Source organism: Patagioenas fasciata, chromosome Z (assembly GCF_037038585.1).
Source record: "Patagioenas fasciata isolate bPatFas1 chromosome Z, bPatFas1.hap1, whole genome shotgun sequence".
Classification (NCBI taxonomy): Eukaryota; Metazoa; Chordata; class Aves; order Columbiformes; family Columbidae; genus Patagioenas; species Patagioenas fasciata.
The window spans coordinates 74,909,174-74,928,508 of record NC_092560.1 but is presented as its reverse complement, the minus strand read 5'-3'; the positions used below and the strand labels follow the sequence as shown (position 1 = coordinate 74,928,508).

At 53.5% G+C, this 19,335-nt stretch overlaps 1 protein-coding gene across 1 annotated transcript; it reads left to right on the top strand.

Moving 5' to 3' along the window:
• Positions 1-111: 111 nt before the first annotated feature.
• Positions 112-18,412, top strand: GBA2 (glucosylceramidase beta 2). The gene is given in 18 exon segments (XM_065861317.2): positions 112-323; positions 4,267-4,358; positions 4,579-4,694; positions 4,790-5,008; positions 6,422-6,661; positions 7,240-7,342; positions 8,667-8,820; positions 9,109-9,234; positions 9,338-9,522; positions 9,869-9,973; positions 10,625-10,732; positions 11,689-11,840; positions 11,985-12,091; positions 12,237-12,379; positions 12,680-12,795; positions 16,392-16,583; positions 17,481-17,678; positions 17,680-18,412. Coding segments are annotated over 18 exon segments (2,829 nt in total). The 5' UTR covers positions 112-126; the 3' UTR covers positions 17,956-18,412.
• Positions 18,413-19,335: the final 923 nt, after the last annotated feature.

The window sequence follows — 19,335 nt, the reverse complement described above, 5'->3', positions numbered from 1 at the left end:
GGACGCGCTCCGCGGCGCGCCGGTCCCCCGTGCCCCGGGGGCGCGGGCGGGGCGGGACGGGACGGGACGGGGCGTGGCGTGGCAGCGCGCGCGGTGAAGAGGGCGCGAGCGGGGCGGGGGGCGGCGATGGCGGCGGAGGCGGCGGCGGCGGCGGGGCCGCGGCCGCTGGTGCGGCGGTACGAGGGGGCGGCGCAGGGCCGCGGCGTGGCGGCGTTCGGCTGGCGCGTCTGCCTGGCGCATCGCTTCGAGGAACCGTGGCAGCCCTACGGTCCCGGCGACCTGTCGCTCCGTGAGGTCCTGCGGCACGTCGGCCTCGGCTTGCGGTACGGGGTGGGGATGGGGGAAACGGGGACCGGGAACACTCTGGGAGGTGGGGGGGACAAGGCAGTTTCCCGGGGATAGGGTATGGGAGCACCTCGCCGTGGTTAAGCCCCTCGGTGCTGAAGGCGTCTTGTCCCGAGGAGACAGCGGCGATGCCCCGGTGCACGGACGGCAGAGTATGGCGGCTCACGGAAGGGCCCGGGCTGGAGGGAGCCGCTTCTGCCCCGAGCTGTCAGCACCCACCCGCCGGCCTGGCGCCAGCACAGGCGGCACTGATGCACAGGGTCTGAACCTGGCTTAGAGGGAGCACCCAAAGCTCACATTCTCCCAAACCGAGCAGTAGCTGGGAAGGCTTGGGACATCGATTCTAGGGGTGATGGTGGGGAATGGACCCCCTTCTCCCAGCCCCAAGGCAGGCTGCTCGTGCCCAGCATTACCGCATCTTCCTGCTGTCAGGTGCTCAGCCCCTTGCATAAGGCGATTTTTGGCAGATGGAGATTAAACTCGAGTTTAACTGGGAGGATTTTTGAAATGCTGTGTTCTGTGGCAGGTTTAGGAATGGGCACTTCTCCCGAAATTGCATTAGGTTGAGCTGAAAGTAACCGGGAAAAATGCGCATGAGAAACAGGCTTGTTATTTTAACCTTAGGACTGCTGCCTGCATGCTGGTGGTGTTTATATACTTTGAATATTGAAACTGATGACAGTGTGATTTATTTCCTTATGGTTGCTTTATCCCTCCTGCCTCCATTTTCTGAGCCTTTTTCCTGCTCCATGTCCTTAGAGGCTGCTGCTTGCAAAGCTGCTTCCTGCAAAGCCTGATGAAGGATGAGATAGCAGATTGCTTCAGGGGTGCAAAGGATGCTGGTCTGACCTGAGACATCCTTGGTGTGAGCCTGGGCATCAAGGAAGGCAGAATGTGGGTTGTGAGCCAGAGATAAAAGTGGCTGGAAAAGCTGCCACAGCAGGTTGGGATGAACTGAGCACGTGGGAAAGCGTGAAGTTCTGGTGAGGTGAGTAGGGAAGAGAGGTGATTGCCTCCATGCCAGTTTGGGGAGGCCACCCCTGGCCTGTTCTCACTGGGGTCTCAGAATGGAAGTGTCTTGTATCAATCCTAGAAAAAGGCTTTAAGGGCTTTTCAGGAAGAAGCTAATAGTCAAACCACTGTATCTTCCCCTTCTACAAATTTAGTCAGTAATTTGGTTGTGATCTCAAAATACTTGTGCAGGGCAAATCTTCATTTTAAGGAGACTCCAGCCTAGAGAGTGGAGGAGAAGAAGGGCCAGAGTGGCGAGAAATACCTGCTTGGGTTTGAATTTAAGCCCGAGGGGAATGGTGTTGTCTGGTAAAGGGCAGCTAATGCAGGAATGTGAGGCTGCGTGGGAGGCTGCGTGCTGCTGGCATTGGTGGGCAGCCGTGTGTCTGCCTGGTGGAGGCAGCCAGCTGGATGAAACCTGGGTACTGGTGCTGCAAGAGGAGCCTGGAGCTTGGTCCCACGGCACGGTGCAGGCATCTGAACCTCTGGAGCCCTGTAGGTTGGTGTGCCCTCTCTCAAATGACCTGTGGTGAGCAGCAGCCCTTCTCTTTTGGGCCTCCATGCCAGAGGTGCTCTCAGTCTGGCATGACTTGGTGCATCAAGTGCAAAGTCACCTGGTGCAGGTGCTTGTACCTCCTGAGGTGGCTGGAAGTGCCTTGGGGTTGCTGCATGTCTCCAGCTGAGGAAGTCTAGGACCTGCAGGGGAGCCACCACATCCTGGGTTGACGTGGCATTGTGCTGAGTTAACCCTCTGGCTGATGGGCGTCCTCTCCTGCTGTACCAGCCCCTGCTCGAGTTATCATGGCCGGTGGTGTTGATAGCCCTGATTTGTGATTTTTGTTAATTAGGGCTCATTGGTTTAACTCCTGCGAGAGAACACCCACAGCTGTAAATCTGGAAAGAAAAGGTCCTATGAACATTTGGCCTGGGGCAGGTGCTTGCGTTGGAGTGGCAGGAGAAGAGGTGCAGGTGGGTTTCCACAGAGGTGGCTGGTGTGCCATGGCATGGATCCAAAACAACTGGGTGATGTCTGGACAGGTTTTAATCCACTGCTAATTCGAAGGGAAAGAAATACTCTCTGGCCCTGGCAGAGCTTTCAATGCTGCAGAATGTGAAGACTTTCTCCTGGCAGAGCTATTAATAGCTAGCTGTTGGGCATCCAACACCTTTTTCTCTTTGCTTGTGTGATTTTGGGGGAAGCTGGCAGGGGAAGAATTTGCTGCTGAGATGGCAAAACAGCTCGGGAAGTGGCTGCTATAAATCTCAAAGCTCTCCTGCTGTGTGCTTGTGGAAAAACCTTTTGAAATCCCTCTGTCACCTCTTTCTCAAGGTGCTGGGGTGCCCCACTGGGCCGTGCTGCAGCCACTCTGCCTGTGTACCTTATTCTCGTCACCAGAAACCTGCTGGGGAAGCAGCTGAGCTGGCTCCCTGATGCTGGGTTAAAAAATAATAATTTCCTTGAGAGAGAGGGAGCGTGCTGACAAAACCTTGCCTCAGCAGCATAAAGCCAGGGCTGTCTCAGCTGGGAGAAGAGCAGTGGCAGCAGATGTAGCTCAAAGATAGCAGCAGGCCCTGATTCAGGGCAGTCATGCAGGACAGGCTGGTTCTTGTGGTGCCCTGGACCTCTGCAGGCAAAATGTCCTTAAACAGTCAAACATGAGGGTGAGTACATAGGAGTGGAGAGCAGGCTGCCGTCGGGTCCTGTGAGTCTGCAACTTGGAAAATCTCGCGCTGAGAGGGATTTAGTGAATAAAGGTGAATGTCCAGTGACCATGCAGCTGAAAAGGCAAGTGTGGGTTGCTTTTTTTTTTTTTTTCTGGGGAGGAGTGCGCAGGATCAGGGGGTGTCATGAAAGAGCCTCTCCCTCTTGCTCCTGGGGGTACCTGTTCAGCGGTATCTGTGCTCACCCACTGCCCATTGTCTGGGCCCTGCATCCCACGAGCCATGAGAGTGGGACAGGCTGTGGGTTCCTGGCTGGGGTGGGTTTCTCCTCTCAGCAATAAAACATTGGTGGTGTAGGTAGCTCAGGGATGTTCCCACTGCGGGGGTTCCTGGCGCCCAGAGCCATGGAGCTGCCGGTTGGGTCTTGCCTGTCTGTTCACTGGTGGAAGTTCAGCAACCGCTTCTGGTCTGGTAGTAGTTTTCCGTATGCTAATTGTCTCTGTATAGAAGATTTAACTTCAGGCGGTTCATTAGCAAAAGCCAGTCCTTTACAAGCACCGAGTCGGAGCCCAGCCCTGTGCCTCTTGCCTGGAGTGGTGCTGGCACACCCAGGTGCAAGTGTACTCCTGTTTGTGTGTCTCTTAATTTCTCACCCAAAGGCCTGGGAATCATCTGATGGGCAGTGCCCGGCTGTGTTTCTGGTGTGTGAGCAGAGGTGAGTCCCCAGGATCCTGCAGACAGCTAGCATCACCTTCTCCAGGGCAAGGCTGCCCTGTACCACCTGCCCCTGTGGATGTGGCACGACTGTGTGTGACAGTGGGGACATGCAAAATTAAAGCTGACATCCCAAGAGCTGATGGCTTCCATGGGTTTGTGCCTCCACTCTCAGGCCTTCCTTAGCAGGATGTGCCCTACCAGGCATGGAGGTGGTCATGGTGGTCCTTGTGTGTATTCCCACTTCTCCATGGCCATCTGGGAGAGCCTTCTGTCCCTGCACGACCTGGCTATTGGAGAGGTCTGGTTTTGTGCTGTGCCCTTGCAGGAAACCCTGAACTGCCTGTGTTCTACCCGCTGAACGATCTGCACTACAGGGGGATGGCAGGGGCTGCCACCCCATGCGATCTGGGACACAGGTTCCCATTGTATGTGTCTACAAGAGGAACAGCTGCAACATGTGCTAGTCACATTCTGCCCAGTGGCACCAAAGGGACAGCGACACCAACTCTTATGCCTCTCTTTCCCTTGCAGATACTTCAGGTGGTGGTTGAAGAAGACCCGCATAGAGAAGAAACCTGCCTTCATTGACCTCTTGTGTGCTGTTCCTCTGCAGCAGATCTATGGTCAGCCTCCAGTTTGGGCACTGGGGTGGTGCAATGCCCAGTGTGCTGGGTGGGAAGGGATTCACATGGGCCCATCAAGGTGCAGGAGGCAGGGAATGGGTCAAGGGACTTCTGGGGTGCGGGCAGTGCCGAGGGGCCCCTGGAGCTGAATGTGGGGGTTTGTGGGGCAGATTCCACCACAGAGAGGAGCAAGGGTGTTAATTTCAGGTGTCTTTGCCAGGGTGCCCGCTGGGCGGGATCGGAGGAGGCACCATCACCCGTGGCTGGCGGGGCGAGTTCTGCCGCTGGCAGCTGAACCCTGGAATTTATCACTATGAAATAGTCATTGCTGACCAGGTAGGTGCCACAGGGTCTGCAAGGGGTGGTGCGAACAGTGCTGAGACCTCTGCTCTTGGGCTCCTCTCACTCCCTGCATGTGCTCCTCTCCCCAGTTCACAGTGTGCCTGCGTTGCAAGGGGCAGACTGTTTACCAGCAGGTCCTGTCTATGGAGAGACCCAGCACTCTGCAGGGATGGAACTGGGGCTACTGTGGCCACTACGCCTTCTACCATGCCCTGTACCCCCATGCCTGGATGGTCTACGAGCTCCCAGGGCAAAATGTGGTGCTTACTTGCCGCCAGATCTCTCCTGTCATCCCTCATGACTACAAGGTAAGGAAGTGATGGCTCCACACTGGCTGCAGCCTGTTCCGTGGGAACAGCAGGCCACACGGTGCTGCAGCAGCATGGCTCTTGTGGAGCAGGTTGGCAGGGACTTGGCAGAACTGCCTATATGGGAGGGGGAAAGAACTGGCATGGCAGAGACAAGGCTGTCCTGTGAGATGCCCACAGGACAGGCCCTTGGCTGTCTGAGCTCAATGCATCCCATTTGGGTAGTAGAGGCTTGAAACGGGTGGATTTTTGACCCTTGAACATTGGACATGTGTCCAGGGATCATCCAATAGAGGACTTCCTTGTCCTCCTGCCCAGCTTAGCGTTGCCTGAAGACTTCCAGGTTTACTGCCTTGTTAATCGTAGAATAGGTCTCCAACCCCTCGTCCAACCCCCCTGCCATGAGCAGGGACATCTCCAACTAGATCGGGTTGCTCATAGCCTCTCCAGGTTGGCTGTCCATGGCTCAAGGGATGGGGAAGCTACTGTTCTTTCCCAGCCTGGTCTCTTCTGTCCTCAGACTGTGTTCCTAGTGCCAGCTGCCAGGTGTGGAAAAGTGGGACCCTGGAAGGTTTTGCCCCTCCTGGGGCAGTTGGTGCTAGAAGGGTTATGCCTTGGCTCTGGCAGCTGCTTCTTTCCCCTCTGACCTGTGCTTTGGTTCTTCGTACTACTTCTTCTCTGCCTTTGGTTTTGTCCTCTGACCATCCCAGCTCCTCTGCACCCAGAGTGGCAGGTCCAGAGCTGTGACCTTACTGCTTGGTGGATCCAGTGGTAACATCTTGGGAAGCCCTCAGCTTGGACTTGTGAATTAGTTTGTTGGCTGGGTGTTCCTGATAGTGTTCAAGCTGGTTTCTGTCTGCCCTCCCTAAGGGAAGAACTGCCTGTTAGATGGGCTTTCCCAACATTTCCCTGTCTTTCAGCTCAGTAATGCTCCCAGGCAGGAGGAAGCCCAGCAGCAATGCAGAAGCTCTAGGACAGCAGTGAGGGATACCTGGCTGCTCATGCATGCTGCTCGTGCTCACTCACAGCCCCGGGCGGGCGAGGGCGTGAGGCTGCGCTGCTGACAAGCCTGACCTTCCTCTTACCCCAGCGAAGCACGTGGGCTTGTGTCAGCTTGTTGAGTAGATAAGCGGTTAGACACTCCTCTGAACTGTAAATGTTGCTTTCCACCTGTGTGTTGCCTGGTGTAGGGTTTGCTAGCCCAAGGCTTGTGATCAGATTTTTGTGTTACCTGGCCCCTAAAATCCTCTGCTTGTGCTGATGCTCCCCAGCTTGGCAGCAGACTTGGAAACCAAGTTGTTTGCAGTGCTGTTGCGTCTGCATCCTGCACAGTATTCTTGGCAGCAGAAGTGATGTTCTGATGGCTAACCGTGGAGCACCAGCCCTGTACATGGTGTTGTTTGTCTCTGCCAGGACTCCAGCCTGCCAGTGGGAGTGTTCATCTGGGAGGTGGAGAATGGGAGGGATGAGGACGTGGATGTCTCCATCATGTTCAGCCTGCAGAATGGGACGGGAACAAAGGAGGACAGAAGTGGAGGGCACTGGAATGAGCCCTTTACCTTTGAGAAGGAGGGTGAGCGGGTTGCTGGAGTCCTGCTGCACCACTGCACTCCTGTCAACCCTTTCACCTTCGCCATCTCTGCCCGGGAGAAGGTAAAGAGCTGGCACTGGTGGTATGGTTTCTGCTGGGGAGGATTGTACAACCCTGCTGAATGTGGGGTGGCTGCTTTCAGACAGCTGGTATGGATGTGTGTGTGGTGGGTTGGGGTCGGCACTGGTCCTCAGCACTTGCCTGACTGCTGGGGCAGGCATGGGGGAATGACTTAAAGTCATAGAATCATAGCATAATTTGGTTTGGAAGGGACCTTCAAAGGTCATGTACTCCAACCCGTGCTGTCATAAGCAGGGACATCTTCCACTAGTTCAGGTTGCTCAGAGCCCCATCCAGCCTGGCCTTGGATGTCTCCAGGGATGGGGCATCTACCACTTTCCGGGACAACCTGTCGCAGTATTTTATCACCCTCAAAATTTCCCCAAGGTCACTTTCTTTGGGGGTGGGTGCCAGGAGAGAGTGGATGAAGCTTGCAGAACAGCAAATGAGTAGGTTTGGAGTTAGCGCTGCTGGGTAGCATGCAGGGGATGAGTCTGAGATCCTGGTATTGTTGGAGGCGGTGGCCCTGCATCTGTTCCTCAGAGGTACTGACTCCTGATGATGCTTTTCCTTTCCCCAGGCTGGTGTGGGAGTCACCCACCTCACAGCGTTCAATCCAGCAGGATCGGGCAGGGAGGTGTGGCAGGATCTCCTGCAGGACGGACAGCTGGATTCTCCTGCTGGTGAGTCCCTCCATCCTCTGGGATGGGTCAGGCGGAGCAGGAGGAACAGGTGGCTGTGCTGGTGGTTGGGCACAGGGCACGCAAACAAGGGTGGGTTTACTTCCCTCGGGCCACATTGGTGCCATCACAGGAAGCTCTCAGTGATGTGGTTCATTCTCAGCTTTAGCCGGTGTCTGAATTTCCCATTGCTTGTCACGCTGCCCTCATGGAGGTTCTCCAAAAGCTGTTGCCACCACTTTAAGGCTGTTCTCTGCTGTATCAGTTGCACATGTCAATATCTAGTTAGTCTGTGTGGGGTTGCACACTGAGTTGAGATTTCTGCTGAGTAGCCAGGGTGATGCCCAGCCACCTTCCCTGAGTTCCCATTGCCAAATCTGCGAGCTGGGCCCTGTCAGGTTCGTTCTAGTGGGCATTTTGCAGTCCTTTGGGTCAATACTGCTATCACTTACTGCTCTTTCATTACTACATCGGGTCCCCGAAGGTCTCTGGTATTCCTTTGATACTTCTGCATCATCCTCAGTTGTCTGCTCACTCCCTTGGCAGAAGCCTTGAAGCAGGGTGGCATCTCCCAGCACTTGCTGCTAACCTCTTACTCTGATTAAAGGTGACCATTCACCTGAAGTCTCTGCCAGCTTTTGAACATGGATGATGCTGACAAACTAGTGATGCTGGCACTGGGCCTTCACAAGACTTCTTGAAGCTTAAATCATGAAATTGTTTACATAAATATTTCTGGAAAACTAAGTTTCCTGCCTGGATGCACTCAGAGTTCTCCAGGCTACTGGGATGTGGTTTTCCTTCGTGCTTGCCAGGCATTATCATAGTCAGGATCTGGGCTTCTGTTGAAGTTGTTGCTTTAATGAGTTTACCTGTTCCACATGTCAGAACTAGGATATAATTATCCAGCTGCCTCAGGGCTTTACTTGCATACAGGCACAGTTCAAGCACTCTGCAAGAAGCTGGGAGTGATGACTGTCACTACAAAGTCACACACAGTGTCTCTGAGTGCGGTGCAGTTACAAAGTCATGGGGTGCTCTGTCCCTTCCACTCGTGCCTGGTGGCTTTTCCTGCCTGATTTGTTCCTCTGCTTTGACCTTTTTAACTCCTCCACCCATGGCAGGTGTATTTTCCTGCTTGCAAAAAGTGGTTACTCACGTGCAGTAATGTCATCCCTCAAAACCCTGGGAATGTGCCCTCCAGGTTGCAAGGGGGCTGGGGCATGCCCGAATAGTTGTATTCCCCTCGGGGCCTGTTTGAGCGTCAATCACCCCCCCATAGGCTTCCTTGGCCACTTGTGAATGTTTTTTTTTTTTGTCCTAACAGGTAAAAGCAGCCCAACAGAGAAGGGGGAGGTGACAGCAGCCGCAGTGTGTGCCAGCTGCAGAGTGCCCGCCCAGGGGCACAGAACACTGGAGCTGGCACTGGCTTGGGACATGCCTGGTATCTACTTTGGCTCCAAGGAGAAGCTGCACTTCAGGTGGGTGGGTGATTGGTTGTCTCCAGTGGGCTTGGCTCACGTCCCCAAAGTCCCCTTCTCCCTGCCCCCAGGCTTGATTGCCACTTAGGGAACCTTGTGCCACCTGTTCCCTGTGGCTGTGGCCCTGCCAGCTCACGGAGGGGACCTTCTCCCCAGCCATGCTCCTCAACACCCCTGCACTGTCAGTTGTGTTATTGTGGCGTTCACTATCATCCAGCCCCTCTCTGGTGACTGGGTGGGCTTCCCAGCCTGAGCCCACAGTGTACTCACCAAACCCCCTCTTGGTAGGCGGTACACCCGTTTTTTTGGCAGTAGAGGTGATGCTGCTCCTGCCCTGTCACATCACGCCCTGACCCACTACGAGGAGTGGGAGAGGAAGATTGAAGCGTGGCAGAATCCCATCCTGGAGAACAGGTAGGTTAGACAGGAGCACCTTCCTGTTCGCCTTCTGGGGCTGGTTCAGAGCAGGAGCATCTCCACCTTGGCTACTGTGGTTGAGTCTCCCTCTTGCCCACAGCCAGCTGCCTTCCTGGTACAAGTCGGCCCTCTTCAATGAGCTGTACTTCCTAACGGATGGGGGCACCATCTGGGTGGAGTTGCCCCCAGACTGCTGCACTGAGGACCTGCAGGGGCCGGCGGGGTCTGGCCTCTCCAACCTCCTCCCTGTCCTGCAGGAGTATGGAAGGTTTGCTTATTTGGAAGGTAACTCATAGGGATGTGATGGATGGTTCCAACTCAGCCCTCCCTGTTGCTTTCACCAAGTGGTTTTTAACCTGCCATGGGGATGCTTTTCACACCCTGATGGGGAGCGAGCAATGCTGTTCCCAGCAAAACCCCTTGCAGGACCAGCCCTGTAGGATATGGCATGAGGTCTTCTCCAAACCCCTGCATGTTCTATGTCGAGAATAAAACGCACTTCTGATGGGAGCCCCTGCCCATGCTGGAAAAGATCCCACCCTCCTGGGCCATGTGGGAGGGAGGACCTGCCCCTCCTTTCCCTTCCCTGTGGTGGGTCTCACATCCCTCACAGTCTCCCTGGTCCTTCCAGGCCAGGAGTACCGGATGTACAACACCTATGATGTCCACTTCTATGCCTCCTTTGCTCTCGTCATGCTGTGGCCCAAGCTGCAGATCAGCCTGCAGTATGACGTTGGTAAGTGTCCCAGGAGAACCTGGTATGGTGCCTGATGATGTCTTTACCTAGGGAAGAGGAGAATTTGGGACGGCATCTGCCGTAGAAATCTGTGCCGTGGAGCCAGTGTTCCCCTCCAGCCTCTCTGCTGCGCCCGGAACTTGCAAACCTCTAATGCTGCTGCCTTTCAACATCCCTCTGCCCAGCACTGGATGACTTCTTGCTGCACTGTGGGTGCACAGCTGACTCTACCTGCCCTGAGGGAGTTCCTGGTCTCACCAGCTCTCTCCATGGCCCTTGTGAAGGAGAACCATGGAACTGTTTGCAGACCTTGATGCTTTGGGTGGGCTTGGAGGCTGCTTGATGGTGTCCCAGCCACTGGTAGAACACAGCTCTTTGCTGGGCTGTGGAAGGGCTGAGCCTACTGGGGTTCCCTTCCAGCCCCGGGTGCTGCCACCACCTTGCTTAAGGGGGTGGTGGCAGTTGCATGTCCCTTGCTCAGAGGAGACTATGAGCAGCCTGGTGTCCCCTCAGTCCTTTGCAGAGAGCTGTGATCTTTCAGCAAAAGCCCCAAAGGGCAGCCTGGTGTGCTGGTGGCCCTGCCTTTGCCTAGAGCTTGCTGCTGCAGTGCCTGCTGCCTTTCTCATGTCCCTTGTTCTGTGTCCTCTCCAGCTGTCACAGTGGTGAATGAGGATGTCCAACCCCGGCAGTACTTAATGTGTGGTCAGACAGGCCCGGTGAAGACGAAGAACGTGGTGCCGCATGACATTGGGGACCCAGGTGAGCGGTCTGGGTAGGCTTGCTGTGAGGAAGAGATTGTGCATGGCTCACACAACTTTCTGAACATGACCCAGTAGTGTGCCCAGGTGGCCAAAAAGCCCAACAGCATCCTGGCTTGTATCAGAACGGGTGTGGCCAGCAGGACCAGGGCAGTGATCATCCCCCTGTACTCAGCACTGGTGAGGCTGCACCTCGAATCCTGTGTTCAGTTTTGGGCCCCTCACTACAAGAAAGACATTGAGGTGCTGGAGAGAGTTCAGAGAAGGGAATGGAGCTGGTGAGGGGTCTGGAGCACAAGTCTGATGAGAAGCAGCTGAGGGAGCTGGGGCTGTTCAGCCTGGAGAAAAGGAGGCTGAGGGGAGACCTTATCACTGTCTGCAACTACCTGAAAGGAGGTTGTAGCATGGAGGGTGTTGGTCTCTTCTCCACAGAAACAAGTGATAGGATGAGGGAAAAGGTCCTCAAGTTGCGTCAAGGGAGGTTCAGATTAGATATTAGAAATTTTTTCACTGCAAGTGTTGTAAAACACTGGAACAGGCTGCCCAGGGAAGTGGTTGAGTCACCATCTGTGAAGGTGTTTAAAAGATGTATAGATGAGGCTCCTGGGGACATGGTTTAGTGCTAGTGCTAGGTTAACAGTTGGACTTGATGATCATGAGGGTCTCTTCTCAGAGAAATTAATTCCCAAGCTGTGGGGAAGGGGTATGGTGCATGGAATACCCTGTTTTCTGGGAATGAAAAGATTGGCTGGGGTTTGGGGTGGTAATGAAGACCACACTACATGGACTTTGTACAAGGGAGATGGAGGGAAGCAAAGCAGTAGTGGGAGGTGGCACAGTGTGCAACGTGTTATTTAAGTGCTGTCTTATCACAGCACCATTGGGACCTTGCTCCTGGGTAGTAAAAGGGTTGTTTGTTCCTTGCTGCCCTGCTGCATATGTTCCATCCTTGCTTAGCTGACGAGCCGTGGCAGCGTGTCAATGCCTACCTGATGCACGACACGGCCAACTGGAAGGACCTCAACCTGAAGTTTGTACTGCAGGTGTACCGTGACTACTACCTGACACACGACTCCCTGTACTTGCGGGACATGTGGCCAGTCTGCCAGGTACTGGGAGGAGATCAGACCATGGGGCATCCCCCACTTCTCACCTCCTTTGGTAGTTGTGTGACATCCCAAGAGGATGGATGCTTCTGAGCAGAGCGTGAGGGGCAGCTGGGGCTGCGTGACCATCTCCTGCCCCTCCCACAGGCTGTGATGGAGTCGGAGCTGAAATTTGATGTGGATAACGATGGGCTGATCGAAAATGGTGGCTTTGCTGACCAGACATATGATGCATGGGTTGTAAATGGAGCCAGGTGAGCAGGAGAGGCAGGTGGGGGTTGGATATGGGGGCCACGGGGTGGGAAGGTAGCTCAGAGCTGGTGGTGGCCATATCTTCTGGGAGCTCCATGCAACCCGGGCAGTGTCGCATGTTTCTGACGCTCTCTCCTGCTCCGGCAGCGCGTACTGCGGTGGGCTGTGGCTGGCAGCTGTCTGCATGATGTGCAAGATGGCAGAAGTGCTCGGGGATGCGGAAACCCAGCAGAAATACACAGATATCCTGAGGAAGGGCAAGGAGGCATATGAGAGGCTGCTCTGGAATGGTGGGTACTCACTGGTGGGGAACCGTGTGTCCCCTGGGAGGGGGACAGCTATTCCTGGCATCACGGAGCATTACAGGGGATGGGGGAAAGAGAGGACATGCCATTCCTCCAAGCGGAGGGGAAGGAGCAGGTACCAGGGAGGGAACAGAAAAGGTATGGTGGTTTGGGAAAGCAAAGAGAGGAGAGCCTTCTGGAAAAAACTACCATGTGTCTGCCTCACGGGATGGGGTGTAGGGGCAGCATACATGAGTCAGGGTCCTAAACTATGGATTTAAAACTGTTTCCTGCCTTTTTTTCCAGGTAAATACTACAACTATGACAGTAGTGGGAGCAACACCTCCAGCAGCATCATGTCAGACCAGTGTGCTGGGCAGTGGTTTCTTGGGGCCTGTGATCTGGATCAAGGGGAGTTTGAGGTAAGAGAAGGGCAGCCTGGTGCAGGGTGGGTGGGATGGGGCCTGTGCCTGGAGGAGAGCAGCGGAGCTGGCACATGGTGTGGGTTGAGCTTTAGGGGCTGGTGCGGGGGTTCCAACCCGCTCCCCTGCAGTCGTGCATGTTTGAGTGGATGTTGCTGGATGCACATTGGTAGAACCCACCTTAAACCAAAATCTGCTCATGAAGAGGCCGTGCATCAGGGGTGTGTAACCATGGTCATCTCTGGCACACTTGAAGGAAGGTCCTACTGGGGTTTACTCTCGGCAAGGTGCCATTTGTTTAAAAACAGGAGAAAAAAGTGTATGATACTTTTTCTACATGTAATTTGCTGCCCGGTTTAAAGTCCTTTATAAATATCCAAGGGAACTAAGGCTTATTTGGGGTCTTGAAGTCTGTTGCTCTTCAGTTGCAAGACAAGAATTAATTGGCTGGAGACTCTTCATGTCTGATGGGATGGTAAGAGCAGCTGCTGGCGATGCAATACTTGGAACAGAACTGAGTAGTGGAGAGCATTGTATGGATTATTTATGACCCACAGACAGTTGTCAGACCAAGTGATAGGCAGGAAAACACTTTCAGTGACTGAAGGAAGGAATGATTTGCTGTGTGAGGGTGATGTACCATTTCACTGTCTGTTGGTACCAGAGGGGAGCTTCAAGTGACCTTTCCTGGGAGCACCTGTGGGATAGCTAATAGCTAAAATAATTTTCCACTAGAATGCTTTAATGCCTGAGTATCTAATTTTCTGCATTCTGAGATCAAACTAACTACAGAGGTACTGTAGATGCGTGTGTCTTATCCCGTCAGAATTCATAAAGACGTTGTTCAATCTGGTTGACATTTAGGTCTGAACCTGGCAGGCATTTTCAATAACATAGATTGTTCTGAGTCCTACATGGAATATGGTGGGAGGAACAGAAGGTTGTGGGATGTCATTACCCAGTGCCATTTACCCTGGAGAAGAGAAGGCTCCAGGGACACCTTATTGTGGCCCTTCAGCACTTAAAAGGGGCCTATAAGAAAGATGGAGAGAGACATTTTAGCAGGGACTGTTGAGATAGGACAAGGGGTGATGGTTTTGAACTAAAGGAGTGGAGGTTCAGGCTGGACATGAGGAAGATTTTTTTTTTTTTATGATGAGAGTGGTGAAACACTGGCCCAGGTTGCCCAGAGAGGTGGTCAATGCCCCATCCCTGGAAATGTTCAAGGCCAGGCTGGATGGGGCTCTGAGCAACCTGATCTAGTGGAAGATGTCCCTGCTCATTGCAGGGGATTGGACTGGATGACCTTTGAACGTCCATTCCAATCCAAACTGTTCCATGATTCTATGATTTAACAAGAAAGGGGTGCTTGGTTGTGCCCTCCTGCATTTATCCCAGTGTGAGTCCCTAGAGCTGGGGTTCCAATGCTGTGTCTGGGTCTCCAGGCAGAATCTAGCCCAGACAACATGCAGTAGTTCCCAAACATCCCTTTTGAGGGGAAATGTTAAACCTGGTTCAGTCCTGCCTTTCCATAGCCTCAGACTTTTGTTGCTGAAGGTGACACTCTGCTGGCTGGAGAGGTTTGAGGTCCCTGGAGATGGGGCTTGTTAACTTCTCTCTTCTGTTACTGTAACCATCAAGGGGTTTTTCCATGTATTTTGATCCCTTGCCTGGCAGACATCATTCCTGTTTGTAACCTTATTAGCAGATTCGTGCTGTGTGCACAGATCAGTAATGAAATAAAAGGGAGGAAAAGCCGTAACCCAGTCCTGAAGAAACTGTGCCCCAAAATCTTCTGCCAGAGGTGACTGCTTCATACCACTCCTCTTCTGACCCCTGCTCCCTAACAGCGCTTGGGGCTGATCTCCAGAACCACACTGGGAAAAATGACTGTGTGGGATGCTTGGCTTCAGTGTAGATAAAATCGATCTGCTGACTTTCCTTTGAACCTACCAATGCTGTCTGGTCAGGCTGCCCGTGCTGCCTCGGCAAGCTCCAGTCTGGTGTCATCACATCTCCTGCTTCCCGTGGCTCTGGTGGCACTAGGCTGGCAAGAAAGGTCTGGCAGGTCCCTAGGCTGCGCTGAGGAGCTTGGAGCTGCCTGGCTCTTCCCTTTCCTGCAAGTAGGTGTCATCGTTGCTCTGTGACATGGCTCCTGATCTTGGTTACCCTGCAAACTTCTTGTTATGGCCGTTAGGTGGGTGTGGGATGTCGAGGAGCCAGCCCTCCCTCCCCTTACAACATCAGCGAGTCTGGAGCTGTGCTTTTCTCACTGCGGGGGTGACTCCCGCTGTGCTAACACTTGCTAGTTCTGTTACCGCTAAGCAAGGCAGTGCGGAGCTTTAATTACTTCCAGCTGTGCACAGAGGCTTTAATCTGAATGCAGTGCTCACTGCATTGCTGCTCCACTGCTCTCTGTTTGTCTGGCAGGTGTTTCCTTGCTCAGGTGGGGTTGGTTGGGATTTTTTTTTGTTTGTTTTTTCTTGGCTTGTGGAGTTACTTTTTACTGCAAGGGTTTACTCAGCATGATACTTCAGTCTGTTCTCGTAACTGTTCTGAGCTCTTGGCCTTAGTTTGCCAAACAACTGGTTTTTTTCCCCCTTATCAGAGGGGAAAGGTTTTTACTTCCTCCTGGGAATCTGAAATGGCTGTTTATCCAGTGAGCACTATTGACCTGTGAGTCTTTCACTTTCACTTGGGGTAAAAGTTTCAAATCTCTCTTACCAGACGCAGAAAACCATCAGGCATCTTGTGCATCTCAGTCCGACCTCTTTATCCCCATGCTGCACCTTCTCTCACCTTAAACTCTCCACTAACTCTTGCGTCAGCATCCGATTACAAAATTGGAAGGATTATAAAGTGCTTTTGAAATCACTCAAGACTAAACCCTCTTTTTGTTTTTCTCCTGAGCTGAAGCTGAATATTTTTTTTTTATTTCAAAAATTCCCAGCATTTACCCAAACAAACCTACTGGTATCCACAACAGTGACTTTGCCAGCTGCAAGATGCACTCTGATGTCATCAGACCAACTTTGCCATAATCTTCCTCTTGGGCAGGATGATACTTCCAGCCTCGCTGATTTCAGACTGTCCTTTGGCCACTTCTTGCCAGTGTCCCACCTACGGCAGACATTGTAATGCCTCTTGGTGCAGATGGGCTGAGAGAACAGCACAGTGGTTTTACCAGGAGAAAGTCTGAACCTCGAATAGTTATTAGCCTGAGAAATGAGGAGTGATGAACATATACCAAGATGAGGATGTTTTGGTTGACCAGGCTTCCAAAACAAACTCACAAGAGGTGAAGGTAGTTTGGCCAGTGACTATATGGGAGAGGCTCTGACACACTAGTTGGATGGGCTATCAGCCTCCCTAGAGGAAGTTCAGCATCTTTTCTGTTGAGCAACTGCCTTTTTCTTTTTTTCGGTCTTTTTAGGGAAAAGGGCTTTGTACTTCCTCCTGTTACTTTCTTGAGGTGGGTATTTACTGAGTGAGCAACACTGTTCTCTGTCTAATGGAAAACTTAACCCTGCTCCCTGGAGACCCAACCTGAGGGGTCTGCATGAATGCTGAGCCCAAAACACTCTCTCTCTATGCAGGTTTTCCCCAAGAGTCATATTGTCAGTGCACTCAAAACCGTCTTTGAGAAGAATGTCATGGGCTTTGCCGGTGGCACAATGGGAGCGGTGAATGGCATGAGACCCAGTGGGGTGCCCGACACCTCCAGCGTGCAGTCCAGTGAGGTGTGGGTTGGCGTTGTCTATGCCTTGGCTGCCACCATGATCCAGGAGGTGAGTGGTGATGCTGCACCCCTCAGCATGTGCCATCTCTACAGAGGGACCTGGACTAACTGAGGCCAATTGTATGAGGTTCAACAAGGCCAAGTGCCAGGTCCTGCACTTGAGTCACAACAACCCCAGGCTGCTACAGGCTGGGGAAGAGTGGCTGGAAAGCTGTCGGGGGAAAAAGGACCTGGGTATGTTGATTGACAGCTGGGTGAACACGAGTCAGCAGTGTGCCCAGGTGGCCAAAAAGGCAAATAGTATCCTGGCTTGTATCAGAACGGGTGTGGCCAGCAGGACCAGGGCAGTGATCATCGCCCTGTACTCAGCACTGGTGAGGCCACCCCTCGAATCCTGTGTTCAGTTTTGGGTGCCTCACTGCAAGAAAGACATTGAGGTGCTGGAGAGAGTTCAGAGAAGGGCAATGAAGCTGTTGAGGGGTCTGGAGCACAAGTCTGATGAGAAGCAGCTGAGGGAGCTGGGGCTGTTCAGCCTGGAGAAAAGGAGGCTGAGGGGAGACCTTATCACTGTCTGCAACTACCTGAAAGGAGGCTGTAGCATGGAGGGGGTTGGTCTCTTTTCCCAAATAGCAGGTGATAGGATGAGAGGGAGCAGCCTCAAGTTGCACCAGGGGAGGTTTACATTGGACATTAGGAAAAATTTCTTCACAGAAGGGGTTGTCAGGCATTGGAACAGGCTGCCCAGGGAAGTGTTTGAGTCACTGTCCCTGGAGGTCTTTAAAAGACATGTAGCTGAGTTTCTTAAGGACATGATTTAGTGCCAGCATTAGGTTAATGGTTGGACGTGATGATCTTAAGTGTCTCTTCCAACCAAAACAATTATATGGTTCTATCTCCTTTTGCTTGCATGGTCAAAGGGCTGATGGTCGTCTTCTCTCTGCTGCAGGGGCTGGTGGAGGAAGGCTTTCGCACAGCCGAGGGCTGCTACAGAACAGTTTGGGAACAACTGGGCATGGCTTTCCAGACACCAGAGGCCTATCGGGAGAAGAAGGTCTACCGCTCGCTGGCTTACATGCGACCCCTCAGCATCTGGAGCATGCAGTTGGCCCTGGAGCGCAGAGCCACCTGTGCACCCACACCTGCACAGCCCTCCCAGGTCCCCATCCACCCCTGAGCCTGGTGGCACTGAGCAGGGAGCAGGTGCACCCAGGGGCTCTGGGGGGCCTCAGCTGGTGGGCAGGGACTCTTCCCTCCCCTTCTTTGATAATACTCATATTGCTGTTTTCCTTCCCTACCTCCACTACATGTTCTGCACCTCAGGGGGCTTCCGGCCACCCATGCTGAGCATGACAGGGGATATTAGAGGTGCAGGCTCATGTCTCTTTGAAGAGGAGAGGGGTGGGATAAGGAGGCGCTGCTGAAACTGTTGCCTCCCCTTCCCCATTGCTCAGGGCTCTGACAGTTTGCAGGACCCTCAGCCATTCTCCACCAGAACTGGTATCTTGCACAGGAGCCCTCTCTCCTGCAGTCAGTGGACTGGATAAGGTGGGAGCTGACCTGCAGGGCAAAAGAAAAAAAAAAAGCAAAAGTGTGAGTGTGTGTGAGGACATTGAACCAGTGCACCCAGACACGTGGATGCTGTAGTTGTCTCTCCTTTCTGTGACACTGCAAACAGACTGGCTCTGCCCCAGGAGATCCTATGGCAGATACAATCCCCGGGGAGCCCTGTCTCCCCAGCCCGTGACAATCTGAGCCCAAACAGCAGGTCCTGGTCTGGTTCCGTGGCACCCCTCCCTGCTGGTGCTGGGGGTGGGCAGCGGAGCATGTTTTAGGGGATGAATCATTCTAAGTTTATAATAAATTTGTCCAGCTGTCTCACCTCCTTGTGTGTCTTTTCTGTGCACTGGGGAGCCACTGCTGTTCCTGCTTGTCTTCCTGGTGTTGGATGGAGGGGCTAGATGCAGGGAGGGGGCAAGCCCTAATTGCAGGCTCACTCTTGTGGGGAGCAACATCTGCCACCCCCAAGATGTAATGGCTTGCAAGACCTGCCCCTTGCTCTCTGCTCTCCTGTCTGTGAGGCAGGGGAAGACAAGGAACTGAGCATTCCTCCTGAAAATGTCTCTCTGGGGAGCAGCAGTGCCCCAGGGTTAGCCCTTGACTTGATTGTCACCTTCTACCCAGGAGTAAGTGCTTCGCTTCCTTTTCCTTATCAGCACCCTTCTCTACGCAGCCTTTGAAGGCTGCATCTGTCTGGCTTTGGGAAGGTGGGAGATGGTCCTGCCCCCACATTTGACTGCAGGCTCTTTCTGTCCACTTTAGTGCTTCTTTCCTCTAAAGCCCTCACCCAGGCAGCCTATCCTCCCCACTGTGACTGTCACCCACACCAGCTCTTGCCTGCCCTGGGAGCTGGTGCAGACAGGGTGTCTCTGCGGTGGCCTGGTGCTGCCCACAGGTGATAAATTGCCTTTTCTTCACTCCCTGGGGGAGCGTTCCTGATATGCCTGGGCAGAGGAATAATAATATTATCCGGGAAAGGCAGGTTGTCCCGGATGCGGCCTCCCTGGACCAGCTGGTGTTGTCTCTCACGGCAGAGCCCACAGGTGATGGAGGGGAACGGAGACACTATCCGTTAGGGTGACCATGGCAAGGCTGGAGGGGGACCGGGGTGCTGAGGCACCAGTGCAGCTCTCCTGGGCTGCTCAACTATGTTTGTCTTCTGTTGGCACCCACCAGGGAGGGCAACATCCCAGTCCAGCTGCCAAGGATAAAAAGCACGTTGCTGAAGCCAGCACAGCTTCTAA